Source organism: Halyomorpha halys, unplaced genomic scaffold (genome assembly GCF_000696795.3).
Source record: "Halyomorpha halys isolate HHAL.00 unplaced genomic scaffold, Hhal_1.1 Scaffold384.1, whole genome shotgun sequence".
NCBI lineage: Eukaryota > Metazoa > Arthropoda > Insecta > Hemiptera > Pentatomidae > Halyomorpha > Halyomorpha halys.
The window spans coordinates 398196-415534 of record NW_027107790.1 but is presented as its reverse complement, the minus strand read 5'-3'; the positions used below and the strand labels follow the sequence as shown (position 1 = coordinate 415534).

General features: G+C 29.3%; 1 protein-coding gene across 1 annotated transcript in view; it reads right to left on the bottom strand.

Annotated features, from left to right (window-relative positions):
• Fak (protein tyrosine kinase 2 Fak) overlaps window positions 1-17339 on the bottom strand; it is a gene marked incomplete in the record, with an annotated part of 76169 nt that overhangs the window by 12072 nt on the left and 46758 nt on the right. Inside the window, 4 exon segments of the mRNA XM_067046124.1 lie at window positions 3277-3390; window positions 8974-9194; window positions 9548-9627; window positions 11577-11781. Coding sequence (XP_066902225.1) covers window positions 3277-3390; window positions 8974-9194; window positions 9548-9627; window positions 11577-11781 — 620 coding nt within the window.

Here is a 17339-nt window from a genome sequence, read left to right as displayed (position 1 = left end):
GAAATGTTGAACTATCCTGCTTATTCCACTGATATGATGTCTTCAGATTTTCATCTTTTCACCTTCCTGAAGACTCACATAGGTGGACAAAAAATTGAAGCAAATAGGAGGAGAAACAAGAGGTCTTGAAATGAACGAAGATGGCAGGACAGTTCTATGAGGACATAAAAAAGCTTCTGCCACGACTTACAAGCTGCATAGAACAGGAAAGCAATTACACGGAAAAATAAGTAACATAGATGAATAAAATATCCAGTAACTAAAAAAATACAAAAACTTGAGTATTCTTACTTTCAGGACATACCTCTTATTTATAATATTTTTGCAAAACTTAAGGATGAAGGGTTCAAAAATCAAGTTTGACCAAGAACTAGAGGCTAAAATCAATTTTCCATAAATATCTGGAAAATTATAACTATAAGGAAATATTGTGAGTTTTAATTTAGGATAAACATTTGTTTCTGTAAAATTCACAGTTTTCTCCCACCATTCAACCTGCATGAGGGAAGTAACTACAAGACACAGAAGTGACCGCGACAGCAAAAGTTTCTATACCCCACCGATAAGAAAAAAATATTGATATATTCCTTGTGTTTGGATGCGTCCTTTTATTTATATCATTTATGTATGATTAAGTGTATTTATCTGTGTATTTGTATTTATATTTATTGTTGTGTAATCGTTATTTATTAACATATTGTCGTTATTTCTAGGAGTTAGTAAGTTACAGTATGAATTTATTCATCAAATCACTTAATATTCTATCGTTATTTATCAATCATACGTAATTTAATACTTAACTATTAAATTTAGCACGCTTGAAATATTCTCTAGGACTTACTGATTTGTATGATAAATTATTCTCCCTATGTAATTTGTTATATAAATTTAAGCATGTATAAACGTAAAATTTAAACATTAAAATTATTAAGAGGAGAAGATGGTCGGGGGATACGGTCAGCAGAAAAAACACAAATAAACAAAAGAATTATTTATTTGTGCCGATGTTTTGACCAGATTTCCAGGTCTTCATCAGGGCTATAAAACCAAAAAAGATAACAACCATCATTCAGAGAGAAAAATCAAAAAATGATAAAATAAAATACGATTCAATAATATAATAAAATAAATAGTAGACTATTTATTTAGAAATATACATAACAATGTGAGTACTAAATAAATGATACTGTATGATTTATTTATTACTCACATTTATATGTATATAAATAATAATGTTATCAATCTACTACTGTCTTTTTCCATAGTTATTAATCAACTAGTTTATATTTTCATTTCATTGTTATGTATATTTCCAAATGTGTTAGTCTATTATTTATTTTATTATATTATTGTATTGTATATTATTTTATTATTTTTTGATATTTCTCTCTGAATGATGGTTGTTATCTTTTTTTTTGTTTTTATAGCCCTGATGAAGACCTGGAAATCTGGTCAAAACATCGGCACTAATAAATAATTCTTTTGTTTATTTGTGTTTTTTCTGCTGACCGTATCCCCCGACCATCTTCTCCTCTTATATATCTATGGTCAACTATCTTCAACTCGTTAAAATTATTAGACACTTTAAGTCATTCCTATAAAATCGTTCCCAATTCACGGTAATTCCTTGATATTTTTCCTCAAAATCCCTTTTCTATTTCCTGATGTCCCACACGGTTCATTCCTTTCTCCAGTATTCACTTCATCAACATAAATGACTTCCCTAAATGCATTATTTCCAATTATAACCAACCTGTAGACCATCATTCACTTTTCTTTCATACCTAAAGAAATCATCTTGTTAATTAGCACTAAAAGGATCTTAATAGAATTAGTACTTGTGCTAATTGGACTAAAGCATGAAACCAGCCACTCCCACTCTCCCTGGTAGCCTTACTTATTTTACCTCTAAAACATTCACTTATACTGAGTATTGGTCAATGTATGACAAAATATCTAACGTTTATCATAACACCAAAAATAATAAAACAGAATCCTCCCCTTCACTCTCCACTCCCGAAATCTCATAATTAGGCCCAGTCTTATCTTACCTTTAAATTAACAGAAATTAATAATAAATAGTCTTAAAAAAAAAAAATATTTTTTATTAAACTATTTGTTATTAATAAATACCAGAAGGAAATTCCTACTCTCATTCTACATTTAAATCCTGTATCTTTATTTTTTGATTATCTCTTCAAGAATAATGATTTCCTTCTTATCTGAATCAATGTAACTATTTGTAAATAATAATTATTGATTTAATTGTATTTAATTATTTTTTTTTATGGGAGAAGAAAATTTTTATACTGATAATCACATGAAGAAAAATAGTACTGTTTTAGTAGGAGCTGGTCAGGATTAAGGTCAAGAAAAACAAAAATACTTTTTAACTATTTATTAATTGCCAATATTTCAACTCACAATCCAGGTCTTCACCAGAGATAAAATAAAGATATTAAGTAGGTAAAACTAATATAACAGTATAAAAGCAAGTATGTATGAGTATATTTCACTCTTACATTAGCTCTACCTACTTTGTATCTTTTTATTTTAGCCCTGATGAAGACCAGGATTGTGGGTTGAAACATTGGCACTTGAAAAATAGTTAAAGATATTTTTGTTTTTCTTAACTGCAGCTTTAAACAACTCCTTGTAATTCATAAATGGCCAATAAACAACTACACCAGTAACTTTGGTAATCAGTGGAGGACTCACAAAGAATCACTTCAGGGCTTTACTATAGTCAGCAATAATCGATCCTAGTATGATTATTTCTACATGTAGCTCATTTTCTCAATGAATTCTATTATGTTACATGTTACATTTCCTTTTGTTCCTAGTGATTAGACAAAACTAGAACAATAAAAACCCTCATAAAAATTGGATTAACAGCGTACATTACACTATTAATCAATAATTATGTCTTAAAATTAAATAAATTTAGTCAACAAAAGCTTTAAATTAAACACTTATGTAAAAAGTTTAGATAATGTTCAACAATATGTAAGTTATTGGATCAAGAATTTTTACTTAGATTAGTATAAGAACGAGGATTAGAATGGAAAAGGGAAAAAAGGTATGTGACAGATCGAAAAACTATGGAGAAAACTGTATATGGCCTCCTAAATTGCAAGAGCAGTGAAAGAAGTTGATTATATAAGTCTACACCATCAACTTATGAAATCATGTTTTTGATACTGTAATAAAAAAATTTTGGAGCACACAGATTAAAAATAAAAATCTTATATCAAGCTTTGAAATGACAATACTGACTAGTGAAGCTTCTCCTTCAGTAAGCCATTTAGAATCTTCCTCTGCTTCTTTCATCTGCTGCCTGATTCTACGCTCTATTTCACGTCTCTCCGCCTCTTCATCTGCAACATTACCCTAAAATACACAAGAAAGAAGAAATATAAAAACTAATCAAAAGTTAACTGTGTAAATAAATATCTAAGTCGTAAATGGTTCAAGAGAAGAAATATTTAATAAATAAAAAAACTTGGTTAATATCAATTTTGAAATGATCATACAGTGTGAAATTTAATTTAAGAAGTAAAATTATTGAGAGAAGTTTTAATATGCATCAGAAATAAAATATATCTTATGGAGTATTGATATAATTAATTTTAATTCACATTTATGAATAAAAACAGTGCCTTGAAGCAGATTATTGTTGCAATTATAGCTAGTTATCAAATTTAAATTAATTAATGCTTTTTTTAGTCTTTTAAATAATAATTAGTAGAACAAATCTCTCTGGTAAAAAATGTATTAACATTGAAACCAATATTAATGTAGTATTACATGGTAGAGTTTAATTAGACAATAATAGAAAATAGACCCATGCTTTTAATAATAGTACAGTCGAATTGGATTAAAAAAATTGCTGATAAAGTAATTGAAATATTGAAAGATAATTTTTACAGTGAACTGAATTTATATAAGTTAAACCCACTGATTTGTACACCTAGCTATAAAATTAGGTACGATAAAATAAACAATACAACATGAGAAGGAAAAAATAGTAATTGTTGTATAAAGCCCCAAAACACTAAATTTCAATATTAAAAAATGTACCAGATAATTGGGATACTTTCAGATAAACTATTTAAAAGACCAAACAAAAATAACAATGAAACTGAACGAAATTGACAAAATCATTATAAAGTATAAGTGGGAAATTAGATAAGTGGAAATTTATTATGTTGATACCGAAGCAAATTCACAAAATTGAAAAAGCTTGGACAAATGAGTAGAATGGGCAATGAGAGAAAAATTAAATGGTTGATGGAGGCCAGACCAGAAGGAAAGTGCCTGCAAGGCTGACTGAGGCAGATGTATACAGCCATACTCTCTAAAATCTAAAAAAATATACATATACATATATAGGCCATACAGAATCAAAAAAAAAAAAAATGTTAACAACTGAAACAAATTATTCAAAATTTTAATTTTAATTCTCACTAAGCAATATTAATAATAAGTAAAATGATAAATGCTAAGATGGAAAGGTTTGTAATTGAAAATGAACTTGTTATAGTCAGAGCCATAATCAGTTTAAATTGTCTAGGTTCAATAGTCAAAACAAACTGAAAGAGAAACAAAAAAATAAAAATATATATATATTTCTGAATATATGCATAGTAAAATTAAAATAGTAAAATTCTATAATTCACATTAATTTTCATTCAGAAAAAGTATTTTCTACTTAAGTTAAACTTTTGTAAAGCAAGCAGTGTGGTCCATTAAAAAAATTAATTTAAATGAATTTCATTTTAAATACTACAACAGACCTATTAAATTTTATAGATACTGTCTGCAATGCAATAGCCTTGAAATTACATTTTTGAAATTGATAATCAAAGAATGTCGAATATGATAAACATCTGAATTATTGCAAATCAATCAATATTTTTTTTTTTAAAGGAAGAAATAACACCTTATTCCTAACTGATAAGATTTTTTTTAACACGTGTTTTTTCTTACATCTACTCTGAAAAAAAAAAATGTTGATGAAAGAACCATGTAATTATTTTTCAACCAGATATCATTTTTCAATCTCGAGATATAAAAGTAACTAGTTTCAGTGTGTTACTGAATGAAAAACTGAAAACTTCTGAAAAAGACTGAATGTTGGGGTGGCCAAACATCTACAAGGTCTGTAGAACCAACCGAAAAAAAAAAAGTTTCAGTGTGTTGTATATTTTTGTTATCAGCTCCTAAGGCTCATTAGATGAAATGGTTGGACATTTGTTAATTTTTATTTCAATGTAAATCACTGAAAAAAGTTTACAAGAAATTGGAGAGGACACACCATAAAGAACATTATAGTACAAAATATTTGTTTAAGCAAATGTATAAGCTTTTTTTATTTAAATTGATTTATAACAACTTAGTTCATCAAAAAAATTCTTTTCATGTAACTCTCAAGTTGCTTCAATGTAAAATGGTTCCTGGGAGAAATTGGTTAACAATATAACTTTGAAACAATTTAAAACAATCAGTGCACATATGTATTACTTATTTGTACTAATTAATATTAAAAATTTATTAATAATTTTTTTTTAATGTTTTGTCCACTAAAATTTTATTGTTACCAATTACATGTAATACAAGAACTGACAAATCAAATACTTAATGCTTTTAATTAAGACAAAAGTCAATAAAGCATTTTTGTTTTAAGAAAATATGATAAGTGATTGATTATTGAATAAACAGGAAATCAGTTAGTAATAATTCTTAAGTAGAAGCCAACATTCAGGTCATAACATGGGAAAACATCAGGCCTAAAAATAAATCTGAGATATAAGATAAGAGAAAGAAGGAATGAACAAATTAAAATGATTAAAGCAACAAGAAAATTAAAAAATAACAAAAGTAACAAGATAATCAATGAAAACAGCAAAAATGGTGAGATGAGAGAAAGTCAAAATATAATAGTGTGTAAGAGAGAAAACTGAAGAAGTACATAGAACAAAATAGAAGATGATGTAACTTTTATTATTTATCGATTTTCTTGATAAATATGTTGTTTTTCATTGTTTATATCTATAAATTTTATCTTGTGTCTCCAATTTATTTTTTGCCTTGAAGATGGCCCATATATCTAGGCCCAAATGTAAGGTAGTATATTAAAAAGAAAATGGACTGATTCCCTGATAATTCTACAATTCATAATTTGTCCTATGGACTGAATTGGCCAAATTTTAAATGACTACATATGTCAAAACTTTTAATTTCCATTCAATAATCTTCTATAAATACGCTAATAGAAATTTCCAGTTAGAATGTAAGTTTACACCAAGTTAAAAATGTTTTATTAACAATTACAAATTTTACTATGGTTCACTTGTGACCACTCATACCACCATAGATTGTGTTAAATTGAACTATTTTCTTTAAATAAATATAAAAATAATATATATGAAATTTATTTAAGGAAAATATAATACTACTAAAATTTGAAGGCAAAATTACTTCACCAATTCAATCAAAAAACAAAATGCACTAAATTTTGGCTAAAATGCCATCTTTAGGAACGAAGACATACTATGTTATAAAAACAATATTTATATATGGCAGTCACTTTTCTACTAGTAGGTATGCTCAATCATGATACATATTTATACGATATATTAACTTGTAAAGCACTTTTTAAGTGTTAACTTATGGAGTGTCCTTCATTTTGAAAAACTCGGAAATCACCACAAATTGCTAAATAGACAACTTAGTTTTTTTTTTTTAATTTCTATTTATATTGATCTTTTCACATTCATTTATTTTTATATATGGACCATAGTGCTTGCTACAAATCAATAACATTATAATAACATAAAGTGCAAAATATATGTAAAACAGAGGTCTACCAAGCATTGCAAATGTATAATTACAATCCATGCTTCTGAATTTGAAAAGTGACCAAACTTATAATTCAATGTAAAAGCACATGCTCTTGTGCACGCAAATCTAATGTGAATAATGCAGGCATAACATAATATTAAAAAGTGATATGATTTTTGTATTACATATCTACTACCTTTAACATAAATAATAAAACCATCTTTTAATGAATTAGGATTTTTTTTTTTCATATTTGCTTACCTACTTACTAAATTTAAAATTTTCCTGAATTCAAAAACTGATCACAGACCATTTAAGAGCATTTTAATGGAATCTTTTATTACTAATAATGACAATAATAAAAGACAAATTAGTTTAAATGTATACAATTTCACAAAAAACCAAATGTAACTTCCTGTAAAGTGGACCGAAAAAATATTTTTACAGAAAAAGTGAGTGAACTTCATTTTTAATGTTCTCAAAAACACTAAAATACGAATTTTCAGAAAAAAAATATTTAATGAGACCCACTTCGCAATGTCAGTTAGTCTAAAGTGTTTCAATAGCGTACCCATACCAGAGGTATCTGCCAAATATATTTTCTCTGAATCGACCAATTAATTTTTTTATTTCATTACAAATTCGCAACTAAGAGTTCTTGAGGACACTAAAAATGAATCAGACTCATTTTTACATAAAAACGTTTTTTTAAAACTACTTTACATGACCCAACTTTTGATTTTATATACATTTAATACAATTGGCAATATTTTTTTGTTATTCTACATCAGAGACAAAGCAATTGGAATATTATTATGCTACTATGTTATATTAAAAGTACTTTATTGAAAAAATTTATATCAATAAGCCCATGAAAGTGGCTTTTTTTTAAGGAGAAATAACGTTGATAATTTGAAATTAGAATTCAGGAAAAATTTAGGGTTGATTAAAAATGATATTAATTTATACTTAAAAAGCATAATTAATATGCCATAAAAAAATCTCCTCAATTATCTATTTGAAAAATAAAATGTAAATTTAAAATAACCAAATGCAAATAGTTAAGAGCAAAAGAAAGATTAAGGTTATTAATGATATGTCATTGCTAGTAGAAAAAAAAATAGGATTCCATATTAAACACAACAATTTTAATGAATCATTTTTCTTTAAGTTTACGTCTTTTTATTTAATTTGTTATTCTTAGCCCTTATATAAATATTAGAGATGATGAACAGTTAATTGTATCAGAACTAAAGCTTGTCAGACAATCAGTCAAGAAGTCTGAACCATGTAATTATTCTTAAGGGGACTTTCATCCCAGAATGAAATTATTTTCTCATAATAAAATTGAAGAGAAATAAACACAGAAAAGCAAAAAAAATAGCTTTAAGATACCTAAATATTAAAAAATAATTAAATTAAGTAAAAATTAGAAAATATATGAAACTAAAGAAGACAACATGTTTAAATAAAAGGAAACATAGGTTTATTATTTACCTTAATTAATTAAAATGTTTAAGTTATTATTATAGCAACCCCATTTTAGATATTATAATTCTTTAATTTTTTCTCTAAAATATTATATTTTTATTGTCCCAGTATACCATCCCAGCTTTTTTTTTTTTCCCATCATTTTTCTTGTTATTTTAAACTCCTGATGCTTATTTTATTTATTTTTTGTCAATTGTTCTTTCTTATATGATCATTTGACCTCTCAGGCCTCTGATGTGAGGATAGCCCACATTTTTTGTAGCGAAATATTGCCTTATATTATAAAATGTTACTTAATGTTATTTAAAATTTTTTTTGTTAGGTTACTTTAACTGATTTTCTGATAATCAATAATCCTGATACAATAAATATTATTCATCATTAGATTATGTATAAATATGCTTATCTGTCCAGAATTGATATTTTTTTACTCTTGTATTTTTTAATCCATGTAAAGTTATTTAATCTTAAGATTGATATAAATTTAAATAAATTCAGAGAACCCTGTTTTAAACAATCTTTCAGTTAAATTTTCGAACTAACTGTTCCTCCTTGTCAAACAAACATGCGTGTCACAGCAGGCTGTGCTTTGAGATACTATCTACAACACAGCAACTACAACAAGCTATGCTGGTAAACCTCCGCTTTTGCTGCCAGATCATTGCATTCTCTGTCATCCCGAAGATGTTGGCGACTGTCATCAGAATCGATTGCCAATACCGCTAGAGTGTTGAAGGCTGAAGCAGGTGTAGTATAATCTGAAGGGTTCACTCGTTCTTCATTTTCTTTCATCAACTGACTCAGTACTTCAGAGTCCTTAGCAACAATATAAACTACTGGTGGTTCGTCTACAGCTCCACCTATTTAAAAAATATATAGATATGTATATATTATTATTATGGTATGGTCTTATTGAACATGATTAAACAATAAATAGACCGAGTTAGGCTTAGCCATCCCATAATAGCTAAACCTTACTAAAGATTTGGTTTAAAATTATTAATTTAATGGTTGATATACAATTAATTCTAAAGCTTAAATATTTTTTTAATTATTCATATACAATCAATTCTAAATATAAATATTTGTTTAATTTAGAATAAATCCTATGTGAATATCATACAAATTGTCTAACTTGAATTGTTTAGAAAGTAATCAAACAATGGTTGATTATTAAACTAATTAATGGTATGGTTGAAAAGAAGCTTCTTACCCCAAGACATGGCCTGAACTCTTCTGTTTTCTCTTTTTAGTGTTTCTTGTTCTTGACTTTTTTCTTCACTAAGGATTTCCCTAAACCATAAATGTAGAATTATAAAAAGAATAATTTCAAGAACTAAAAATTTTCCTTCCTGACATAAAAAAAATTTATTGACCTAAAATGCATCTGATGAGCCATGTGTATAAATAGAATTAGTAATTGTAATTCTTGTTTTCAGGAAGTGATTTATAACCCTTTTAAATGCTATTCTTTTATTCCATAACTATCCAACAACGTTTCATGCGTATTTACCCATTTTCAAGTAGTTTTTTCTAAAAACAAATTATTGCACAATTATCATAATAACATTATAACAATTTAAAATATAAGTTATTGTATTGAGCAAATAAAATGTGAGATAATTGTATTTTTTTAAATTTAGTTCACTGATATTTATTACTAATTATTTATAAGTAATTACTTAAAAAGATTTTGCTTCCCTCTTCTCTGAATAATCAGTTTGAACTGTGCCCAATTCTATTATTTTATGTCATTTTGATGATTTATCAAATTCTTCTATTTATTTTTATATGATTACCTACCATTTTAATTTATCCCAATATTTATTAATGAGGCTTATATAAAATTAGAGCAAGAAGCAAAGCAAATATGTTTGGAAGTCAATCAGCAAAGCACTAAATACTTCTGTGAGCACAATAGGCCTTATTGACCGCAGTGCTTTATGCCGCTCATAAAAAAAGTACTTCTGTACTGAGTGCAATAATAGAAGACAAGGAAACGTAATGATTGGGAGTACAATTTTAAGTGGGTAGTAAACATTGTATACTTTGGAAATATAATAAACTCAAATATAATTAAGAAGAAATAAATAATAGAATTCTCTTTGCCAACGGAAGCTACTATGGTCTAAGCTAGATTTTAAGAGTAGAAGTTTCAATCAAATTTTTAATTGTGTATACACATTTTGATTTATCATTATTGTCTAATTTTTCTTCAAAATAGGGATCATTCATTACATTTTTGAGGTTTCTAATTTAGGTTTATTCAATTATATCTTTGATTGAGGATGCTCACTTAAAAACACCAATTCAGCTAACATTTTTTTTAACCTAGATATTGTTAGCTAGGTTTCCAAGGACGTTATTTTCGAATTTATGAGATTATCAATCTCACAAGTCCATTTCACTTTATTGTTACAGCTAAAGCTATTTTCAACATAGTGATCACTCATATGTATGTGTGTGTATATATAAACAATAATTGGCTATAAAATGCATAAGAAACTATTACAAATCACCTCCTTGCACAATCGTTGTTTTAGTAACAGTACTTCCTTACAAAGTACTGCACCCTTGAATATTCTAGGGTTGTAGTGGTACAGATTTATATATACACACACAGTGTGTGTAAATATAAATGATTTAGTTAATCTTCCTGTATCTAAAATATCATGAGATAATAAACAACAAAGAAAATTACTTTATATGTTAATGTACAGTAGAGGAGCAAAGTTCTATCAACATGTACAACAATATAGATTATGTTTATCATAAATAAATTGATGAACACACAGTAATAGGTATGTTTGATAAGTCATCTGTATACTTTGGAATATATCGCTATTAAGTGCGAAATAATTCTGATCCATGACATTAAATATGAAAAAAAAAGGTCTTTGAAAACATAATAAATGTTCCTTATACCAAATAAATCTTGAACAGAACAGCATTGCAATAGGTCAATGGTAAATCCTATAGTAAATTCAGAATAAGCTTTCTAGAAAACCTAATAAATAATCACTATATCAAAAATACTCCAACAGTAATAGTAAATTGAAACAAGCAGTAGCTTTGAAATGAGCATCCTTAAAAGAAATTTCCACCAATAACACTCAACTAACTAGTAACTTCTCCACATGTCATTTTCAAATCATTGTTGTATTATATTTCATTCAGGGCAAGTGTTCTAGTATTCCAATCAACCATAATTAGGAATAAAATGCATTAGGCACTATACCAACCTCAAAGCTTCCTTCAACACAGTAAAAGAAGGCCTACTGTCTGGCTGAGCAGCCCAACAGCGACACATAATGCTGTACAGTTGAGGGGGGCAGCCTGATGGCAATGGTAATCTCTCTCCATTCTCCAGTCGGTTTAAAACCTCAGCATTGCGGACATTCTGGAATGGCTTATCCCCTCTAGTCAGGATTTCCCACATACAGACTCCTACATTATTAGTACAGCTATTAAATAATAAAAAATAAATAGTTCACACAGCAATATAAAAGTTGTATGATTATTATTGATGTTCCATAAAATAAAAATTGACTTTATAAAAAAAGATATAATATAAATCATTTTATTTACTAAGTAGCTGCCATTTAAATATGTGATACCAAGTATAATAGCTAATTTTGCATATTCTTCAGAATTTCCATCTTTTAAAATGTAGAGTTTTTTAAAAAATTAAATACATATATTCAGTTCAAGAAAAAATTGATCAATTGCTAAATGGACAAAATGAAGCAGTATGGATTTTGTATACCACTACCTAATTGACGTGGGTTGATCAGAATTTGAATGGAAGAATTGGATTGGAAAAAACACAAATCACTAAAGAGGTATTTAATATTAATAAATTGGAACAGACATCAGGGGTGGATGTGACAGTAAAATTCAGTTTAATTGGGATTTATGGTCCATAAACTGGGCGATAGTCCAGAGAGAAATAAAGAGAGGCACTGAGTGGCATCATACAACAGATTCAAAATTCATAAGGCCAATTATTAATTTTTACTTAATATTTAAAAAAAGTAGTTTTCATAGTATGAAGTAATCATAGAAGTAGAAAATGTGGAAAGAATTTTCTCCATTATGGAATAAGATACCTCATGATTCATTTAAAATCTAAGAGTGTAAGAAATGTTTGATTAAAATTTAAAATTACTTTCTTTGACACATAGTATTGAATAAATAGTATGTCATAGTAATTCTTTGAATCATTTAACTAAAATTTATAAATTATATCAAGTAATCAAATATTTTTAGAACACCGCCTTTCTCAAAAAAGATTTTAGGTTATTTTTGAAGCCCTCAAAAAAAAAAAAAAGTACAATAATCAGTTATCAATATTTGTACTTGTCTATTAATAGTAGTAAGAATGACTAAACCACTATAATTGTACTATTGACATTTAATATAAACCAAAAATATAAATACCCTCACCAAGACTATTGCTAAAGTCACGATGGTAAGAAACTTCTCAGTTTAAGTCTATGGTCAAGTTCTAAAGCTTCTATAAATCCCATCACCAGTCCAAACAGGTGTTACAAATCCAGTATAAACCACTTCAATACTTGCTAACTTCATTGAGACACCAAAAATGTATAGTTTGTCACATATTGCTTCAGATCATCAATAAAAAGTGTCTTGCATATCTACAAAAGAAATAAACACCTTCTGTCCCTTTATATTAGTTAATAACTAAACCAAAATGAAAACTGATTTATCATTGAGGGTTGGTTTTAGAAGTCCTAATAAAATTCAATTAAGATTATTTTTGTTTAATACATTATTATAAACTTAAAAGTAGCCTTTTATTTTCAAATATTATTATTTAAAAAAGAAAATACTTTGTGAATGTGCAGACAAAATGAACCTATCATAGATACTTTTGTATCTAAGCCTAATTACTTTTTTTCTTTTTCCAGTTAAACCATTTACACAAATCACATGAATTTGATTAAAAGAAGAAGTGAAATCCTATTTCTGCATACCTTTAAAGATTCCTTAAAGTGTGGGCTAAAGAAATTTCTTTTATTATCAAGTAAATGCAACAGACTTTAAGCATAGACTGTTCAAGTGATTTGTTTCTGAGTTCCAAATGGTAATATTTATGTAAGGATCACCCAGATTTACCTTGATTCTCTTTATAGATGTTGAATACAAATTTAAAGACACACACACAAGGAAAGTCGCCCTCGGAAGATCCCACATCTTATCACCCAATATGTCTCCTAAGCACTGTCGGCAAGGTACTGGAGAGTCTATGGCAGGTTGATTGACTTCAATGAAGGAGCCTGAGGATTATCTGATAATCAGTATGGTTTTTGGAAGCGTAGATCAAAAATTGATGTCATAAATTCTGCTGTCAGAGATCCTCAGGAAGCCATTGCAGGAAAGAAGAGGTAAGAAGTACTGTGCCATTATAACGTTGGACATTAAGAATGATTTTAATTCAGCTCAGTAGGACTGTATCAGGGATGGATTGCGAAGGATGGAAGTCTTACAATACCTCAAAAGGATTATTGAGAGTGATTTTACATACATAATCAAGAATAGAGATAGGGCCATTGCTGTGGAACAATAAGTATGCCATGATGCTCAGGCGAACCCTGTTAGAAGAAATTGTTACGCTCAGCCAGATATGTTACAATAGGAACAAGGTAATCGTCACCATTCGTCAATGGCTTTCAGCCATAGGCCTCCAGCTTACGGACCATAAAACTGAGGCAGTGTAGATAACCAGCAGAAAAGTAAAGGAGATTATCAGTCTCAGGATTGGGGAGTTTGATATCTTATCCAAGCCATTCAGGGAGGAAAAACTTAATTAAAAATACTAAGTTTTGCTGCCCAACTTCATTGGGTTGCTAATCACACAGGATACTTGTTTTATTCTAATGAGACAATATTTTTGATCTTACGATAAATAGGCCTAACAAGTATACAATAATAATTATAAGCAGTAGTAATACATAACAGTTTAATATGTCTTTTTTTTCTTTTTGATTATAACATTGATAATGATATAATTATAATATTGATTGATAATACCATTACTCAACAATTTCCATGTATCTGGTGGTGGGTGATTCCCAGGGAGTCAAGTAAAATTTTTCTGTTACCTTAGTCACGTCCTGGTTATCGACCCCAAATTCCACCATGAAGCTCCTAGTTGTGCTGAGTATCGTTCCACGGGCTCTGAACCAGAGGCCTCTCACATTAAAGTCTTGTTCTCCGAAGCCCTCACATAACTTTTCCTTAAGGAAAGAGATGTATTTACCGTAGATTTCCTTCTTTTCCCTTTCCACTTTATTTGCCTGGGCAAGGTCGTTATTTTCATATCTCACGGTAGGATCCAGAATGATTACTAACTTCCCTTTCTTAGGGAAAGCAACAATATCCGCATATCTTGTGGATCCATCCGTATCGACACAGTAGACCTCGTCGAAGCAGACAAAATCTCTTTATTTTACGAGCTTCATTAACTCGTTCTTCACCCTATGATGTCGGTGTGTTATGAGGAGGGAGTTGTTGGGGCATTCCCCCAGCACATGTGCTGGTGTTTCAGGCTCTCTCTTGCATTTGCGACAGAGGGACCCAACTTCTCTATCCTGTCCGCTGACACCTGGGGCTCCGGCTCCACATACAGGTGCATAATTTATATTCAATTCCAAGACATTGGACTATTCAGAGCCTGTAAGTATTTGTTTATAGTATATAAATTTATTTGCTCTCGGGATCTCTTTGAAATGACGTACTCCAATGCCCTGCCACCTGCAATTGGCCCATTCCTTGAACACATTTTCACATGGCAACTGTTACAGAGCTTTCACACTCTGATGCCCCTGATCAACACCCAATCTATCAGCACATTCAGCAATCTCAGCTGAACAATCAAAACCGGATTGGAACAGAGCATCGGGTACATTTGACAGCCACTGAGCAATGGACTAGTGTTGTAGGGGAGCCTCCCATTGGCAGCAGATCAAGCTTAAACCTTGGTACCTCCTCGGAGCGTACATCGCCTTGAAGGTCTTTGCAGGGAGCCCTATGCTGCGAATCATTGCGTTGATGCCATCTAACATTTCAGGACGTAGTTTTGTGAGGTGAGCAGTTTGGAGAGGGTAAGTAAGACCCGGGAACACATATTGGTTGACAATGTTAACCTTCTGCTCGGGCTAAAGCAAGCACAAGATGATGAGCTTATCTATATTTTCATTTAACTTTGTCCGAATCTTCGTTGAACTGTAGTTATCCCGAGAATGTGCATCCTAAATATTTTATTATATCACCTTCTTTCATTGTTTGGATGCTATCTCCGTTCTCAAAGGAGAGCTTCGTCACTTCCAGCTCTCCATTATTTATGGCGATGCCCACACTCTTCTGAGGATTCAATGCTAAACCGATCTCCTTGAACATCCTCTGTATGCTGTCGATGACTCTTTCTGCAGCAACCTTATTGTGTGCTGAAACTGCCTGGTCATCACACAACCTTAGTTCACAATTTTAGTTGAATATTTTATGGAGTAAAAGTAGAAGATGCGGAGCTATATATAAACTATAGCTGATTAAACCATTCTTAGAGAAAGAGCTTACAGAAAAAAATTTAAGAAGGAAAAAAATCAACTGAGGAGGAGTGTTTTAAGAAAAATTATTATTATTAATTATATTCATAACAAACAAATATTGCCGTTTTTACTTCTGTATATGACACTAACTTCAGTGTATGTTATGTTCCTCTTTTTGATTTCAATATTATTTAATCTTACATTTTAACTTCACTGTTTTTAAATTGTAATTATCTTCATTAAGATATAGATAAATAATAAACTATGTTTTGATAAATATTGGTGTTTTTCTTGAGTCTATGATACATATTAAAACATATGTTCCTTACTGGAGCAAACTGATTTAATGCCTGTCTGTTACTAGTATAAAAACTCATTTTCAGGAAAAAAAAAAATTACTAAAAACATAAATTGAGAAATTTTACTCTTCTAGCTGCCTTATGTTTTAAAGAAAGAAGTTAGACTACAAAATTAAGCCACTAAAAATCCATGAATTTGGAAAGTTAGTCGGTAAATTTAAAAAAAAAAAAATTGGGATCACAAATGCTAAGAGTATTAGATAAAGAAGTTGAAAGATATTTTACATTTCAATTCAAAACTAAGGTCAATGACCTTCCAATCAAATGTCTAAAACCAGATTGGATAAACCAATAGTAAAAATAGACACTTTAAGAACTAGTTTTGTGTCAGTCCTTGTATTATTCATTTTCTAACACATGATATCAGGCACTTTATTGATTCAACACATATTGAAGGCATAAATTGCCTAAAACTCCAAACAGTTTTTTATTGATACTGACAATTTGCGCATGAATGGTTTAAAAAATTGAAAAAAATGTATAGGTCAAATTTGTATTAGAATCTAATTTCCTATAAATCCTAACTTGGTCCAATTTCATTTAACCTTAATTATGGTTTCCTCGACTAACTGTCATGATATGACATATGATGCAGCCTCAATTAAAAAATATTTCAATGGTGAACGCATAATTCTGAGATGATTTTGTTCTTATAGTTTTCTATTTATAGAACCATATGCAAGCAACTGTAAACAATTTTGACGATTAATGCCTTTAGGACGCATCAGATAAAAAAAGTGGCCCATATGAATGTATCTTCTAATTTACAAACAGAATCTATAAAATAAAAAAGTAACTCATTCCATTGGATATTCCAGAGTTAGGTACGCCAGAGATAAACTGGAGAAGGTTAGAAAATCAACAATACCCTCAAAACATAGACTTAATGCTACTGTTAAGACCCAAAGCAAACCAAATCAAAATTCAAAAAATTGTAGAGATTGGGGGGAGGGGGCAGGTCAATCAGAGGCATGTAACCTATGACACACCACATCATAGGAAACAATTGAAAACCTGTTATTTTCCACTTTTTTTTTGTAACTATGTCAAGTGTTTGTATCTTTTTTAGCCCTGA